Here is an 18,288-nt window from a genome sequence, read left to right as displayed (position 1 = left end):
ACTAAATGAAATGAGGTTTTACTCTTCATTGTATCCCTATGCACAATAGCACATCCCTATAGATACAACAATGGGATGGATGGGACAAACAATACAGCATAGCAGGCAACCATGGGCCTTCATTTGAGCTGATTGTTGCTTAGAATGAAAACCTGTGTCTACTTTCATTTTGCTTGCGCTACTCACAGGGGATGCCACGAGAAATCTGTCATCCTTGCTGTGTCTACTGCCACAGCCTCGCAGAGTCACAGCAACTCTGAGGTGCAGAAACAGGCACGCTGATGAAGTTCAGAAGCCCTAATTTACATCCACTTGTTTGCAACCTGGAATGCAGCTTCTGGACTAGGCTTAACAGGCTGCTGTCAGGAATGACCAGAGTGCTGCCACAATACAGAAATTAGTCTTGGTCTAATCTTCAGAGTGTAACTGTGGAGCAGCAATGCAGATGATCAAACATGGTGTAGGAATGCACAATGAAAAGATTGCAGAGTGTGGACTGCAGCACCTTGCTGCCCTTGTTGTTCAGTGCTCTAACTGCTGCATCAATCCAGATATCAACTTGTGATGCATACAAAAGATGTCTCCACCATTATACCAACAGTGTTGTCACAGCTAACAAATGCCTTAGCTACCCCGTAATCTCTCCTTCTCAGAGAAGAGGTGGTTTGCCAGAGTACTTTGGAGGTAATGTGAAAGTTACTTTCCCACAGGTGCTGTAATAGTACTTGAGCATGTACAAAGGACCTCATTTAAAAAACAAAAAGATAATACTACTCCATGTGGTGTGCTTTTTTTTTTATTTTTTTTACAACACTTAGGAAAACATGGAAGACAAAGAAGCAGTCAGTCCCTCTTAAAAGTCAGACTCCACAGGGCCTGCCAAAGTCATGACAAATCATGCCTTCCTTACAGGATTAGGCTCTTGGGTGGGTAATTGGATAATGCAGGCTAGTAGTGGGACAAAGTTTTGTGAGCCATTTAGGGCCAGATCCTCCAAGGTAGTTAGGTGCCTAATTTCCTTAAACACTCCTCCGAATTGTTGCTGTTATGGAATCATCACTGACTTTTATATATTTATGGATGTCAAATATTTGAAATCTGCTAAAAGATAACTACATCTGTGAAGGATAATATGCTATTCATAGTTGGCTCAGGTTTCATTGTTATATCATAACCATAACATCCAGTAACGTATGATACATATATTTTTCTAGCTGGAGAAAATATGCCAAAAAACTCTTCTGGTGAAGTTCCATTGACTTCAGGGGCGTTGCATGGGGGAGAGAGATGCCCCATTGCATCTAGTCTTACTATAATTAATAAACAAATACTGGAATTTTAAATGTTCAACTTGTGTTCATAATTTTGGTATGAAAGAAAAGGGAGCAATAGAAATAGAGGAAGGAAGAACATGTAGAAATGCTACAGGGAATACATTTGTATATTGTTCAAGTTATATTCCAGCTGCTGAAGTGATAACCAGTCTTAAAGCATTTTTTTAAAATTAACAAAAGCAAAAAATTGAACATGATGATGACAAACATCTGGAATATATAAGATGACATGAAAGAACTACCATTTTACAGATTTAATTTAATAACTCATATGGTTCAAAGAGATTAGCTTATCCTGCTAAAATACCTACTTACCATTCAAAATACTTCACCCCTGTAGCAAGCTTTTGGTATAGATAGCAGGGGTGGACAAACTTACTGACTCTCTGAGCTGCATATGACAATCTTCAGACATTAAAGAGCCGGGGCGTACTTGCCGGGGTTTGGGGCTTCAGCTCCGTGGGAGGCACCGGTTGGGACTGGAGGTTCAGCCTGCTCCTGCTGAAGCCCCAAGCCCTAGCAGGTGTGCCTTAGAGGGCTGAAGCCCTGAGACCCCCTCACCCCACTTGGAGAAACCCCTACCCCACCACCCCACTGTGAGGCAGAGGTCCCGAGCTCCCCCCAGTCTGGTAGGTGGAGAATGTTGGAGGTCTGGGGGGCTCCACGAGCCCTACTTTAACTGTAAAAGAACCGCATTCAGCTTGCAAGCCACAGTTTGGCCACCCCTGATATTTAGTTATATTAATATAAGAGATGGACTTTCCTTTTCATTTGGTGTTTCTATTATTGCTTTTGTTTATTTTGTAGACTCTTCTACTATTGTTGCAGCCATTGAGTTAAAGAAACTTCACTTTGGACAGTTTCCAAAATAGTGCTAGATCCTCACAGTTTATTTTAAGAGTAAACATAGCTTGCCTACATAAGAAACCAGAACATTTTAGTTTCTACCGAGTTAAAAGGAGCAATTTACAAATACTTGTGCTCATGGAGATTAAGGAAGTGGCAGCTATAAAAACAAAAATCCTCAGTGTAATATTTCCCACTAGATCTGAGTTATGGAGGATGCACCCACTCCCAGAGTAAGGTCAAATACAAGCTCAAAGAGATGAGATACAAATAGAACAGGAAATGGAATTCTCTCCGTCTATTCCTTCACTCACATACACTATGCCTTTTTCAGAAGCTCTTAGTGAAAAGAAAAATAATCCAGAGGAAGTGTCCAACATTGATAGCACATTAGTCATGGAGGATAATATCAGAATGAGTGTCTGCTGTGATCTGTGACATAGTGGGTCCCAGCACTAGGTATCTTTTGAAGGGAGTGAATTAAGATTAAGAACAGGAAATCATCCACAGGAGCAAAACCAACAAATACAAAAATACTCACGTGGACCAGTTTTGAATTAGTTCATGAAAATATTGGTCAAATTCTGTCCCAGGATGCATGTGATCCATACCACTTGAAGTCAATGGTTATTGCATGTGCTTTTTTGGCCCTATTTAAGGTTATCTTTTTAAAGACACAGCTATTTGTCCTACTCAGCTCAAAATTCCATTATGGTAAGTTCTCGTTTAAAGAATTGGTGTCACTGATCATAATAATAAAGAAGTCATTTTGTGACTGAGAGCACTCTGAGCAACAGAACAGGAATGTAATCTAATGTGCTGCTTTTCTTCCCCCCCAAAAAAGATTATCTGACTCACGTTGTCTAAGATAATGGCTATGACTTTGCTGGCCGCACTTTAACTGATCTAATTCTGGGAGGAAGGGCCATTTTGACATTTTGTGTTATAGCAACTGTGAGTACCCTCTCAAGTTTCTCTAGGAATCATGTTAAGAACTGGATAGCCTTTAAACAAGTCACAAATCATTGCCTTTATACACAAAAATAAATTAAAATGAAAAGTCAGAGTTCAGTTTCCCTTTCTCTGTTATTTTGCCCTGAAACTTATCTTTCTACTAAAAACCTGGATACATTCATTAATAAAGTAGCTGTGTGTAACTAAGGAATTCTTCTCTACTGCTTGTGTCTCCTACTTATATTCAACCCTCTTTGACCTCAGTTCTCTGATCCTTACTAAACAGTCTACTTATAGATGCTCTGCAGAATTAATGTGACTCATAATATTTCAGTTTGAGTATGACTTAAAGCACAAACCCATACAAAAAACATCCCTTCAAGCACACATGGGAAGTCAGGAGCAGCCCTGGGTGGAAAATATTTTTTGTTTCCCTCCCTTCCCCACTTTAGCAACCTCTCCCCTGCTCCAAAATGGCTGGCCAATCAGCAGAGCAGTATAACAGTCTGGTGCTCCCTGGAAGCTGGCGCCTGGGGGTCTACCCTAGGACCAGCCTTTTGGGAAGTGCATCTGTGTCACTGAATCAAAGGGAAATTATGTTGCTTTTCAAATCTATTTTTCTTGTTCCATTTTTTCATTCAGGAACCCAGGAATCAGCATAAGGAATAATCCCTACTTCTGACCCCTCTGAAGGTGTGAAAGATTCTGAACCCAGTGGGACCAGCATGTTTCTGCTAAACAGGCAGTTGGCTGCAGGAAGTAACTACAGGGAGTCTGCACCTCCATTATACTACTGATCTTCCAAGACCTGTTGCAAAGGCATTTTAAGGTATGGGGGCATGGACCTAGATAGTGCTGCCATAGGGGTAAAAGAAGACACAGTAGTGAAGTAGCCTGGATAGGAGAGGGGAGAGTCCATCCTCTCTCTCACACACAGCTCATTTACACAGGCTGTGTACTGGCAAGTGGATTTCATCTTGGACACTCCCTAGAGTGATCTAACCTTTAGCAAGGCATGCATGCAAATGGGTCTCACTTCTGATCAGTGATGCTCCTAAAGGCTTTTACAGCAGGATCTTTACTATGAACTTGTTCTGAGAGCTGGTCTGCACACAGTGTATGTACTGCTTTACCTGTATCAATCTGAAACCACTTTAGTTAAAGCAGAACAGTCTGCTAGTGTGGACACAGTTTTACCATGTATAGACCCCCTTCTTCCACAGCCACTAAGGGGTTAACAGGTAGGCTTGCTATCTCCTCAGCTGCAGCTAATTGCTGGTCCAGCAACAGCTGGGGGATAAGAAGGCTGCAGCTCAAAGGAGAAGATGGTTCCTAGAAAGACTACTGAGAGGAGAAGTTGTGTCTGGAAAAAGCCTATAAGAGAGGGGAAGTAGGCAGGAGCAAGGGACTGGGAGGAACGGGTCCTAGCTGCTTAATACAGGGTTCCTGGGCTGGAACCCAGAAGCAGAGTGGATGGGAGGGTCTGAGTTCTCCTACCATCCCCAGCAAAGAGGTCAGGACTCTGCTGGGGGCTGGGATTATTGACCCATTCCTGCGTACATAGGACTTCTGGTGTATTGTACTGTTTGTTTATTGCCCTGGAAGGGGTGAGACTATCAACAAACCAACTAGAGTCATAAGGAGAAGCCATCTGGCACAGAGCTAGATGGGTGGTGGGGTAGGAAAACTGAGGCAAAGTCACCATGCTACCTTGCAAAGCCATGGGGAGGGGGGATAGAAGGGGGGCTGGCTGGCTGGCTGGAAAACTCACACTGGGCATACTATTGTAAAGATGCTTGTGAAAAAACATCTATACTAGTATAAAGCACCTTTGTATTGGTATGATTGTGTCCACACTAGGCTTTCAGTTTTACCTACCCTTTTTCCGATATCATCAGTTTCCACTCCTCCTGGTTAAAGACCATACTTAGTTCTTGGATACACATTGTACAACTCTGGTAGGAGTCAATGGAAATTCCTTGAATATATTCAAGGACAGAATTTGGCCTTTAGTGACTGATGCTTTTTAGTGGATCCACATATATTTACCTGGTGACACTCTTCATGTACCTTGGCCTCTTTTCTCTCCCCCCACCTCTTTTCTCACTGTCTGCCCTTTCGACTGGGTACAGAGCAACCTGAAGTGAGGCTATAAAGCTACTTCATATCAAATAGCAGAAGCAGCTAATTGTGTAGCAAACTGTTCCCCTCTCTTACCCATACAGCAACATTCCACAAAAGCATTTCAGAAGCTAGTAGGACCAGAAATCTCAAAGAAGTCTGTTCATGTGGCTCATTTCATTTTCATTGCATGGCCCAGAAGCTGATGAACCATGCTTGCTCTTAATTGTTCTTCAAAACTGATTGAGGAGGAATCCAAAGGGCCCAAGTTTAAGTCTGATTTGAACAATTTGCTGCGGCTCTAATTTTAATTTCAATCAATATCACCAAGGGTGAGTCTGTTAATTCTGATCTATGCAACTTTTTCCAGGACAGCTATGCTAATCGTCAGTTGAAGAAAACAACAACTGAGTGACACACAAGAGTTATACACAGTATGCCACCATTATTTCAGTGAATGCATTTGAATGCTTCATTTAGTCATGTAATGACATAAAAAAAAAAAAAAAAAAAAAAGACAGGCCACAAAGATGATCTTCCCAGATCTAATTATTAACTCCTATGCCTTGTTCTCTCCAGTGTAGTATAAAAGGCACCCAGTGTCCCCTCATATTAGTTTAATTTAGATTTACTTTTCACAATTGCTGTACAGTTTACTAGAGAAAACCCCTAAATGTGAGGGTCTGAAACTCCCCCCTCTCCCTCTCCCACTAGATAATACAAATTTATAAATCACATCATTGTTTGAGTCACAAATGATTCCATGAACTCAGAAAGCTTCTGGTAAACTGATGACCCTGAAAAATAGAAGACTCTGATAACTGTCACAATCTAGGGCCTGATCCTATCTTCACTGAAGTCAATGGAAAGATTCAAGATGTTCCAAGCAGAAACAGGTCCAAACTGTAAAATTCAGATAATTTAAAAAAAAATTTGGGGGGCATTCATTCCAGGATTTTTATTTCTATTCTGATCTGGGTCTAGTTTAGAAACTGTAGTGATAGGCACTATCTAAAACCTAAATAGATTGGGTTACTTGCCCATCTTTCAGAGGTATTTCTGGCAGATTTTTGGGTTGGGGCCATCTCTAGTTCAGACTGTGGATTTGGTTCAGATAAGCACCAAAGGTCTTTCTTTCAAACCTGGCTGGAGATTTCACAGTGGCAGCCTTCCCCCCCACCTGCAGTTTATTACAGCTTTCCCCCACTGTGACGCACTCTTGGAACCCTTAATGTACAAAAAGAACAGGAGTACTTGTGGCACCTTAGAGACTAACAAATTTATTTGAGCATAAGCTTTCGTGGGCTACGGCCCACTTCATCAGATGACTAGAATGGAACGTATAGTAAGAAATATATATACATACAGAGAACATGAAAAGGTGTTATACATACCAACTGTAATTAATTAATTAACCTCTTACAGTTGTTATGGCTACTTCCACTTTTTCTTGTTCTCTGTATGTATATATATTTCTTACTATACGTTCCATTCTAGTCATCTGATGAAGTGGGCCGTAGCCCACGAAAGCTTATGCTCAAATAAATTTGTTAGTCTCTAAGGTACCACAAGTACTCCTGTGCTTTTTGCAGATACAGATTAACACGGCTGCTACTGTGAAACCTGTCTTAATGTACAAAGTTTCCCACTGGTGGCAGAATTCTTAGGAAGGTTAATTTAGGCAAGAAAAGGTAGGTTAAGTGTATCCCACTTCATAATTAATTATTTTAGAGCATCCACAATCTGCTTGGTACTTTACAGATATATAGACGCACATGGTGACTGCCCTGAAGAGATTACAGTCTAAATTCAGACATGATATAAGGAATGGAAGTAACAGATAGCAAGGTATGGAATTGGGGGGGCAGGGAAGGGTGGACAGTTGTAATGTTTTTGATTCTATGTACTTCTTGTTCTGATTTACATGTATAGATATCCTGTAGGAAGTAAGTAGTTCTGTAAGAAATGATTTCACCAAAAAGACAAAAGCAGTAACAAACTTTGCTGCTGATATGCAACAGCTTCCACTAAGAAAAAGCACCACAACTAGCACTGGTATTTCTCAATGATGTAACTGCCTCCACATTCAGTTAAGCAGAACTTGTAAGGCTGTATGAAATAGCAACATCTGGCAATTCTCAATAATGTGACTGCATTATGATCAGATGTTTACTCAACTCAGGCATATCTACATGTTGATGATGGGATTTTTGGATTATTATAATTATGATCACTTAAATTACCAGAAGCACCCCATATAATCTCTGACAAGTAGTACACATCTGGGAGCTAAAGTTAGCCCAGATCCCGTTATCTAATTAATTTGTCCACTGAAATAATACATAAAGTAAACATTGCTTAAGGTACCATATGTTCAATAATCAATTACATAAAAAAATGTTGTGCACTTTCTGTAACTCATACTTCAAGTTGAAGAATAGTTCCTTTGTACTGATCAATAACATATATAGACTTGAATCACTGAGAACTTGAATGAAACCATGCTGATTATCAAGGCATCAGGTCGCCCTGCAAGCCTAGCATTTTGCAAATTTTGTTTTTCATTTTAGTATTGCAATGAATAATGTCAAACAAGTACCTTCCTGCACAAAACGTACCTTCCAGCACATTAGGTAATTTTATGTGTTCCAGCTTCCTTAAAATAGATAACCTTATATAGTAATAATTCCTTCTAATTGGAAGAATCATGTGTATAAGTCTTCCACAACTATTCTGGAATATTATTTTCATGACTGTTCAGGGAAATGGCTATGCAATGTTTACTTATTTAGCAAAAACTTTTTGCTACACCCTCACAATGTAGGAAATTATTCCTCCCTCTTAGATAATTTCTATATCCTTTTTTGTAACTAACTCAATTAAATGTGTCAGCAGGTGTTTGATATGAAATCCAAAATATAACTTGCAGAACAACCTACTGAATGGTACACAGCAGCTATATTAGCTGCGCCCTACTAGCTTCTGCACTTCTATGTCAAGCGATAGTTTGTTCTAGGCAGAAAGTTTTCAGAACCTTTTAGAGATTCCAAAAGAATTCTGTTTCTTATAGGTGGCATTCAGTCAAAGAGCAAATAGCAATAATAGTTCATAGAATAAGGGAAGGAAAGTGTGGGCAAAAAATACAGCTCATCAGCGGAAGTGGAGTGGGGTGAGGGGAATGGTGTACTTAGAATCCAGTTAAATAAAAGGGTTCTATTCACTACCCCAGGGTGAAAAAAGCAAAACACCAAATTAGCAGAAAAGCTCAGCAAACAAAAATTCTCAAATAAGATAAATAGTTACGGTCACTTCTGGCAAGATGCATCAAAATCCCAGCAGATTTCTGCTGATCCCAGACAAGGCAGAAATATCTACCTGTCTTTTCCTCTCTTGCCAAATGGAAAAAGCAGGTCACTTCTGTGTAAAGGGCCCCACTCTGCAGAACTCAGTAAAAGGTGACCAGGCGAGCTCCCTACTGGAATCTGGATTCAGCAGTCCATCCATATTCAGCAAAGCATTTAAGCATGTGCCTAAGTCCACCCACATTCAGTAAATGCGACTTAATCACATGCTTATATTCTCTGCTGAATTGTGGACACATTTTCAAAGTTATTTGGGCACCTAAGATGCAGATAGGAGCCTAATGGGATTTTCAAACCTAACTTGTCACCCTTGGTGGCAGAGAGAAGCCAAGGATTTAAATGGGCATGGAAGACTAACTAGATGTGGTTCCTTGATGTGATAGCTGAAGAACATTGGTGGGGTATCGTGAGGGAGTTTGTACAGCTCCAGCATGTGCCCCCTTTATTGTATGAGGGTTTGTCTATGAGGGAAAGCTTCACCAAGTATATTTGTCTGTGTACTTAAACCACTATGATTATGCAGGTATAACTCCCCATGTAGATACTCTTATTCCAGAATGAGTGGCTTTTGGGGTGCTTTCTTTTAGACAGCTTCCAAAGTAACATATGCTAAACCAGAAAAGGGCATCTTGTATGAGTATAACAATAACTATACAGGTAGTCATACAAGCGTTATTATAGTGGTTTAAATTCTCACCTTACCCAATGCACGTCTAACTTGGCTGTGTAGACAACACATCAGTAAGCAAAGTCCTCTAGTTTCTAGTGCTGTCATGCTTATGACACTTAACACATACAGAGCTTTGAGTGTGGCCATTATACTCAGATACACTCTCAAAGAGCTGATGGGATCACTCAAGCAAGCCTTGCCCCCACAACTGCAAGGTTCAAGAAGATCAAGCCAATATCCTTATCTGGTTCAAACTGACATAATTCCATGGAAGCTGAAGAACTGGCTTCCTGTGTATGATACCCCTGTTCTGATTAGGAAGAATGGGAGAAGGACCCAGCAAAGGCAATAGGTAGTGGATCTAGAACTGAAATGTATATCTATGGAGGCAATCAGAGAAACGGGATGGAGGCTGTCTATAAATCAGGAGGAAAGGATCCACTCATGTGCCCCAGTCAGAACTGCAATAGATGGCATATTACCCAGGGGACTTACGTTTGAAGGTCAGAGTTCCAGTCAACACGAGAGAGCTTAGGGCTAGATTTTTTTTATTATTATTATTTTTATTTTTTTCAGAAAAGCTCAACTCCATTTTAGGTGATTAGGCACCCACCAAGTGCCAAATTTCAAATGTGCTCAGCATACCTCCATCTCCCATTGTTCTCAATGGGAGTTGGGTGCTCAGCTCTTTTTAAAATTTTGGCCCTCATACTCAACATTATACTACACTGGAGTATGAGCAGCAAATAAAACGCTATTGTGTAGCCGCTGTAGGCACCACCTATGCCGATGGGAGGGGTTCTCCGATGAGTGTAGGTCATCCACCTCCCAAGAGGCTATCTACACCGGGGGTTAGGTTAGCACAGTCACATCTCTTAGGGATGTGGATTTTTAACACCCCAAGGGATGTAGCTATGCTGATATAATTTCCCAGTGTAGACTAGCACTGGTGCGTGCTCAAGTCTTGCTGCTTTGTCCATCCTCAACTTGAAGCCTGATCCTGCAGTCCTTCCATTATTGTCCAATGTGACTGGTGCACTCACAAGGGCTGCAGGGTCTAATGAGAAAAGCTAACTACCTGAAGAAAGTGTGGAAAACATCATTCCTTATATAACATGTTTTTATTGGTCCCAATTTTTAAGCCCCTCAATATGCCCTCCAATTTTGTGGTGTCATTTTTGTACCTGTCAGCAATAGTAGTAGAAATGAATTCTGGGTTCAATCAGGTAGCTCACTCTCTAAATCCTCTCATTGTTGTCCACAATTAATTGCAGGGACAAAATTGTTCCTCCAAAACTAGAAGCAATCTCTTAAAATAAAAGCCATTTTATAGCGTGATAAACTCTGAGCATTAATCCCCCGAATAATGGGCCCCTTCAATAATTTCTGCTTGAGAAGATAAGTGTAAAGCAACCCAGGTTCCACACTGCATGCAAGAGCCCCCTTCTGTGATACACACAAGTACTGGAGTTATTCTTTCTAATGACCTGATACAATCCTAAAGGATATTATAAACATAATTTTCTGTCATGCTGTTTTGCTGCAAATTTAGCCAAGAAAACTTACTATTAAGTTAATAAGAATAGAATGGCAGGAAATACAAAACAATAAAATACAATACACTTTAAATGTTTCCAGCAAAGAATTCAAACAATGAAGCAAAGCGCTACACAAAGGAGCTAATGTAAGTTTAGTATTTAGATACAGACTTTACTTTCTTAAGTTATTTATATTGAGCCAATATGTACTCTCTCCCACTGAAAACTCGGCATAAAGTTTTGAAGTTTATCTATTAGAAACAAACACAAATGAATATTTGCCATATATCCAGACCATATTGTATTTGCATAAATGTTTTTGGAAAGTATGCCAAAAACAGTTTGGTATGGAGGCTGCATATCCAAACAGGGTATACAGTTGTGTCAGTTCTGCTGTGCAGTACTACACTAGTGCCTTAGTACTAAACACTTCCATTGGTATTGCTGCTGGAGTAGAAAGCTTTCCTTCCTTCCCTCTGCAATGAAATGACTTAAAAACTCACAACCCTACACTTTGGAAGCCCAGATAACCCCACCTGTGGTAAAGGTATATTAGAAAGAATTTCTTTTTCATTATCTACTCAGTGCCAGAAAGACAAACATAGTATTTCAGCATCAGAGTTCAAAACTAGGCAGTTTCCACTTGATTTTGGCAAATTAAATTTATTGTTTTTCAATTTTCAAAATGATTTTTAATCAAATCTCTATAACGGCCTCCTGCTGCCCCACTGAAGTGAATGGAAATTTGCCATTGACTGAAATAGGTGTTGGATCAAGTCCTATGTGCACAGGCAAAATTTTATTGGTTATTAAATTGGGTCAGTATCAGTTAAAGGACTTAATAAAGCCTTCTTCAGAAAAGAAATACAGCCCCTCCAAACAACTCCGCAGGCAAAAGACTGTGTGTAAATATGCCTTACTTGCCAGGCTACCCTAATGAGACTTTCCACTGCTAGGGGGTTCATTCTATGGACAGTCATCTTTAGCCTTTAACACTGTCAGCCTCATACCCTTCACGAGAACTAAAATCAATAATGCTTTAAAAAATAAAATCAGGAGGATTCCCCCCCTAAACTTTCAAGGTATATATTTTTGATTACTCAGCTAATGCATGTGCATATATTTTCTTATAAGGCTCAAGGAGCCAATGATGTTAAAAAAAAGTAAGGGCCAGATCCTCAACTGGTGACAGTTAGAATAGTTTGATTGAAGTCAGTGGGCCTAATTGTTTATTTCTGGCTTCCTGAGCCAGCAGGAGCTGGAAAAGCTGCACAGATTTTGCTCTCATTGGTGCCTGGTGCAGTACGTGTACTGTGCAGAACTGATGTGTTCTGGAGAGAAATTCAGCCAGGCCTCTAAAGCCAGCAAATAGTAGCTCTGATGTGATGCAGAACACAGGATGAGGGGGTGTGGAACAGCGAGGGAAATAAGATAATCCATGGCGCTAGGGCGACCAGATAGCAAATGTAAAAAATCGGGACAGGAGTTGGAGGGGTAATAGGAGCCTATATAAGAAAAAGACCCAAAAATTGGGACTGTCTCTATAAAATCGAGACATCTGGTCACCCTACATGGCGCACTCTCAAAGACAACACCACCACAAAAAGCCCCACACAACCCCCCTGAAATCAATTATTTTTTCTGTGTTCAGCAAAATGGCTTTATCATTCTAAGAGCTGATGGAGAGGTAGAGCTTTTCCCCCCAGAAAGTTTAAGTATTTTCTCTGGATTATTTTTGCTAGGAATAATCAAACAGAAAACCTCATCCTCTAGGTATGATTCCAAACATAGCATTAATACTTATGGCTAATATTTAACAGAGTATTACTTAATTAAAAAAAAGAGTTTGAGCATTCTATGGATGCAGTAAACTAGAGCTGTTTTTTTCAGTGACAAAATTTTTATATTCATAGTATTGCTCAAAGAGAATTAAGTGGCTTTACTGATTTTCATCTATTAGAATGAATGTTTTGTTTTAAAAAATAAATACTTAGCTATTCAGAGTAATAAAAAGTACAGAATGGTTGAGACCAGTGTATAATACATGTACTAAGGCCCCGATTCACATATGCATCCCTATTCAGAGCAAAATATGCTTACATGTTTTCCTGAAATAACAACGAAACTGTCTAAAAAGCCAGGCTGCATGAAAATAAGATGGCATTTTTATCTTTATGTTCATGTGCCTTCTCTGTCCACCATAACATAAGTGAAGGACCTGGATTTTTTTAAAGTTTTTAATTTTATAAAATATAAAAACTAAATTAAAGAAAAAATAATATCCAGAAAACCACTTCAAAGAAAAACATGACTTTCCCACCTTGTTATGTGAGTTTTCGTAGTAAACACTTAACATCCATTATATATAATGGGCTAGATTAATTCCTCTTGTAGCTCTATTGACATCAGGTGAGTTAATGCAGTTATACCATGGATTAATTTGATCCATTATGTGTAACAAATATGTAAGCAAATGAGTTCACGTATAGCTATGTCAAAGTCTTGTTAACTAAAGATAGAAGACTTTGCAGAGTAGAACTATTCAAGCAACATAACTTCCAATACTCAAACCCCATGACGCTTCAAAGGACATTTAATCCTTTCTCCCCCTAAAAGAAAAAAGATTTACCACTAAAGGTAAAAGAAGAACAGTCTCTAATTCCCTGTGAGGTTGTGGGAAAATTAACACTATTGAGAAGTGTGCCCCACTGCTTATTGATTTCTGATCAGCTCTGAGAATACACTGGTAAAAAAAGATTATGCCAATAAAAAGATTCCTCTCTGAAGGTGACACACTACCATATTTTATCTATGTCGGCACAAACTTTGGGTCTGAGCCTTCTCTCATTGATATCATGGCAGAACAACCTATATCTCAATTGGTAGAAGGACTGGGCCTTTTTTTTTTTTTTTGAAGAAAACAATATTAGAGACTTTACATGCTTTTTTTTAGCACAACTGAATTCGTTGTAGGATCCAGAATAGTCTTTATAAAATGGAATAAAATCCACTGCAAATTTCCCTTCCTTTGTTTTAAACCATACCAAGCTACAAGTGCATAACTACAATCCTATTGCACTGAAATGTCAAAAGCTGTGTATTTGGGGTTGGGGTTGGAGTTGGCGTTGGGGGGAAAGAGGAACCATTTTGCAATTCTTTATCCAGTGATTTTGCACCAAAGAAGTTTTGCTTTCACACAAAAGGCATTTTTTTTCTTTACTCAAAACATGAAACTGAAAGTGAAAACCTTTACTTTTTAGGTTTTCATGGTCTGTTGTAACTATTATTCACAGCCCTACCTGAAGCCATGAGATATTTGGCTAGTTTAGAGTTCAAATCAAACAAAACCAACTAGGTTCCACACAAACATTTTTAGTGCTCATAAACGTTTCGCCATAACACTCAACAAAACGTTTTGCTGTCTCTGGATTTTTTTTTTAGACTGTTTTACCTCAGGTTCAGTAATGAACCATATGGCAGTTGGTTACATAATTATGTTAGACTCAGGAACTTCTGCAACAAATAGATGTGGAGGGGTTTCAATATGGATTTAATTTCACCATATTTTGTTCAAAAGGAACCTGAAACCGAAAGTGAAACGCAAACGGTTTGAAACAACCTGAAACAATACTGAGAAAAGTTCATGCTCGGGTACAATTCATTAGTGTTTTATAAGCCATATAGGGGTTGGGTCCTAGCCATGTTAGAGATTGACCCTCTCCCTGTATTGTGACCCCAAAATTAAAAGCAGCTGAAGGGCCTGGTATCCGAAGACTGACAGCAGGATATGTTCAGCAAGGGGCCTTTTAGGGCTTGTCTAGACAGCAAAAATAAGTCATGTTAGAAAATGAGTTATATATATATATAAAAAAAAGGGACCTAAAGAAAAGCTCTGTGTAAGCTCAAATCTTGTCTCTCTCTCACCAAAATAAGTTGGTCCAATAAAAAATCTTACCTTATCCACTTTGTCGCTCTCCATTTTAACTAACAGTTTTAAACACTATTTTGGGCAATTCATGTTGAGTTAGTTGGTCATGGTCAACCATAGGGGGCAGACTAGGGTTATCCTCAAACAGCTGATGTTTTTTAAACACAACATGCCGCGCCTAGAACAGGTGCACATTAATTAAAGTGTGTTAGCTAATACATTCCCAAACATAACTTGTTTTCCCAGTCTAGACAAACCCTTACTCTAAAATTCACTTCTCTTGCTGGTCTGACAGAGCCTGTGTTTGTTGATATGCAGGGCACCAAGTAAACCCTAATCTGCCTGCGCACCCAGAACCTGTCAGTACAACCCATCCAGTAGACAGGGCTGGCTGACCTGGAGATCTGCCAATTCAGAACATCTTGTGGGGAGTCAGATAGCAGGCCCCTATTGAGCCCTGGCTGGATTTTAACAGTACTTTCCATGGTTGGTCACGATAGGAAAAGGCATGTGGTGGGAAAGGTATTGACAAGTTGGGTTTCCAAAAAAGTTCTTGGCCTTGTGAAGGAGCAGTCTTGGGCCAGTCAAAAATGACAGCTTTCAGTCCCTAGTGATCTGGGCCATATCATAACCAGCAGCTGAGGAATTAAAACTCTGGTACCCATAATCAACTTCATGAAACATTAGTTTACCAACAGTACTTTACAAATATATATCATTTTGTTTTTATAAAGCTTGTTCTAAAGTTTTTGCATTACTTGGCCATTTGATTGGTTTTAATTACAAGTAAAACACACATACTTTCCTTAATGATCCTTTCTAAAAACTATTGGTTCCTGCTTTTAGAGATGTATCACAACTGTAATCACTTGGCTAATTCTCCCAACCTCAGGGTTCAAGTGGTTTAGTGGTTTTGGTGCATTAGTCTTAGGACACATTCAAACTATCTCTGGGTTTTTTGTTTTTTGTAAAACCTCTGACTTTACCCATCTTTGTCTGTAACAGAGATGGGCCATACCTGAACCTTGTGTCAAAACTACCATGGTTTGCTTTGCTTTGCTTTGACAAACAAAAGCTACCCCAGTTCTACCCATCTGCTTTGACTTTTGCATTCCTTGATGTTTTCACTAGGTGGCAGGATTCCACCATCACCTACTATCGATGAAGTTACTTGCAAAGAAAGAGTTGCATTCAAACAGGTTTTGATTTTTTTAAACAAAAAACACTGTTAGAGTATTGTGAAATATTTAAAAATAAACATTAAGAGACAATGATACTTACAAGTGATAAGAGAAAAATACGTTCAATAAACTGCAGCTTGACTATTGAATAAGATAAATTTATGGCTGGAAGTAATTCAGAGAAAACAGAATGAAAGATGTTATTTTCCTAGCAAAAGAACAGACACAAGCCCTTGGTTTTAAACAAGTAAAATCCTTTTCTCCCATATCTAATATTTCTGCTAATTGGAAAAACTAACTAACCCAATTAGTTTAATGCAACTGTAATTAGTATGTATATTACCAGTTAAAAGAAGTACAAGATTAAAGAACTAGCTTAATACTGCCCCAAAATCAAATTCTTAAAAATTTAGCAACCTACCTAGTACTGAGTACTATGAGATAATGACTATACCCCTTTTTTTCTTGTTTCCTTTTTTATTTTATTGGTATAAAATACAAGTTAATCTCTGGACTTCAAGTTAATCTGACAGGATTTATTATATTCACTAGTCCAAAATCTGCTCTCGCAGTATTGAATTTGTGCTTATACCATAGTTGGGGACAGAATGGCCCCTTGTCTAAGATGACATAATGTGGCAACATGGCTATCATTCTCCAATTCCTAATAACCATGAAAAATGATAGTCTGTAATAAAATGAATATTTATTTTATATCAAACTACTTAAAAAAAATTGTTCCAAAATGTCATGGTTTGAGACCGTTCCAAGTTGTTTTAGACTTTTTGTTGTGTACTTTCACTGCATATATAAATATAAACTGTGATATGCTCAACAATTTTCAGGTTATAATCCATGAAATACATATCAGGGCATGTTTGGCAACTATTAAAGCTATTTCCAGAGAATGTACTTTTCATTAATATGAAGTGATTCCTCTCTGGGTAATGCTTTCCAGGAATCCCAAAATAGTAGGAACACTTTCTCATGCCAAATCATTTGTTTATTCCATGCCAGGACTAGAGAAAGTGTCACAAATCAATAGTCAAAACTGGGTTTGCTAACCGGGGACCCAATCCTGTGTGGTGCTGAGTGACTTCCACCACACCCAATGAATTCAGTAGGCACAGAAGGCACTCATCATCTCATAAGATTCTGCCCTTCCCATGCAAGAAAACAGCTGTGGTACTTGTAGGTAATCAAAAGGTAAGAATTACCTATCATTTAAAAAAAAATCACTGTCTGCACCTGTGGAAGCAGCTCCCCAAATACATTTCCAACAAACATAGCAAGCCCCACAATAAAACTTGCCTCAAGGCTTCTGACTGGAAGCTATATAGATCAAAAAAAGCTTCTTTCTTTCTTTCTTTCTTTCCCTCCTTGTCGTAATACACTTATAACATCTCTCTCATTGTCCTACCTTAGCGATTTGCAAAGGCTGCTTTTGCTCCTTGCCACCTTGCAGTCTAAAGCCCCAAGGTGCCCCTCCACTCATGGAAATGCAGATATAATCCCCTGTGCCCATTTTCCTGGTGCAGTTAGGCAGAATTCATCTGCAGAGGAAGATGAAAAGTTCTCTAGCTTTTGTAGATGTTCACTGAACTTGAGGCTCGCCTGCCAAGCAGAGCTGGAGGAGCAGAGCACCACTCTGTTGCTGCTGCTGCGTACTGCTCTCTATAATGTAGTCATTCACAAGAATGCAGGAGCTCTCACAGATCAAGGGCCCAGCCCACTGTTTCGTCAGACTCTCCTATGCTCAGCCCACCTTCAGAGTAAAGTAAAATAATGCTGAGAAACCACACACAAAAGAGACTGAGCCATGAGGCTAAAAAGGCTATATTTAACCACAAGAGCCTCTGCCTTTGACAGCTGCATCAAAACAACAGAGCAAGTAGTGTAAATTTCCCAGTGATGATTTAAGACCACGTTTATATTTTGTACATGGTACCAGGCTTGTTAAACTTTAATCTCTGTATTTCTTGATCTCACACTCCAAACAAAGGAGGGAATAGAGAATATGAGAAACTCCATTAAGATCATCTGAATAAATAATATTCTTAGATTCCTACCACTACTGACTATGCACTCGCTGCAGCTTTGGGAGTACGTAAAAGAGGCAGTTGTGACTTTCTGATTCTGGAACTGGTTCTATGCTGGCCCAGTCCTCATGCAGCCTTCAGGCTTTTCTAAATTGTGCCAGCCGTTTATGGTCCCAAGCAGTGTTCCCTCTAATTTTTCCTACCCATGTGCGGAATGAATTTTGTTATGTGCACCAATATGGAGGTGGTGTGTGATACACCACCTCCATATTGGTGCACATAAAATTCATGTGGCGAGGTGGGTCTGAGGGGTTC

General features: G+C 39.4%; 1 protein-coding gene across 2 annotated transcripts in view; it reads right to left on the bottom strand.

Moving 5' to 3' along the window:
- SYNPO2 (synaptopodin 2) overlaps positions 1-17,631 on the bottom strand; it is a 115,907-nt gene extending 98,276 nt beyond the window's left edge. The window contains exon 1 of one of the 2 annotated variants that reach the window (XM_034772957.1): positions 17,355-17,631. In XM_034772957.1, coding sequence (XP_034628848.1) covers positions 17,355-17,459 — 105 coding nt within the window. In that variant the 5' untranslated portion in view covers positions 17,460-17,631. The remainder of the gene's footprint in view (positions 1-17,354) is intronic. The other variant, XM_034772958.1, reaches the window with a different exon arrangement.
- Between the last annotated feature and the right edge of the window lie 657 nt (positions 17,632-18,288).

This window comes from Trachemys scripta, chromosome 5 (assembly GCF_013100865.1).
Source record: "Trachemys scripta elegans isolate TJP31775 chromosome 5, CAS_Tse_1.0, whole genome shotgun sequence".
NCBI classification, from domain to species: Eukaryota; Metazoa; Chordata; order Testudines; family Emydidae; genus Trachemys; species Trachemys scripta.
This window is presented reverse-complemented; position numbering and strand designations above follow the sequence as displayed.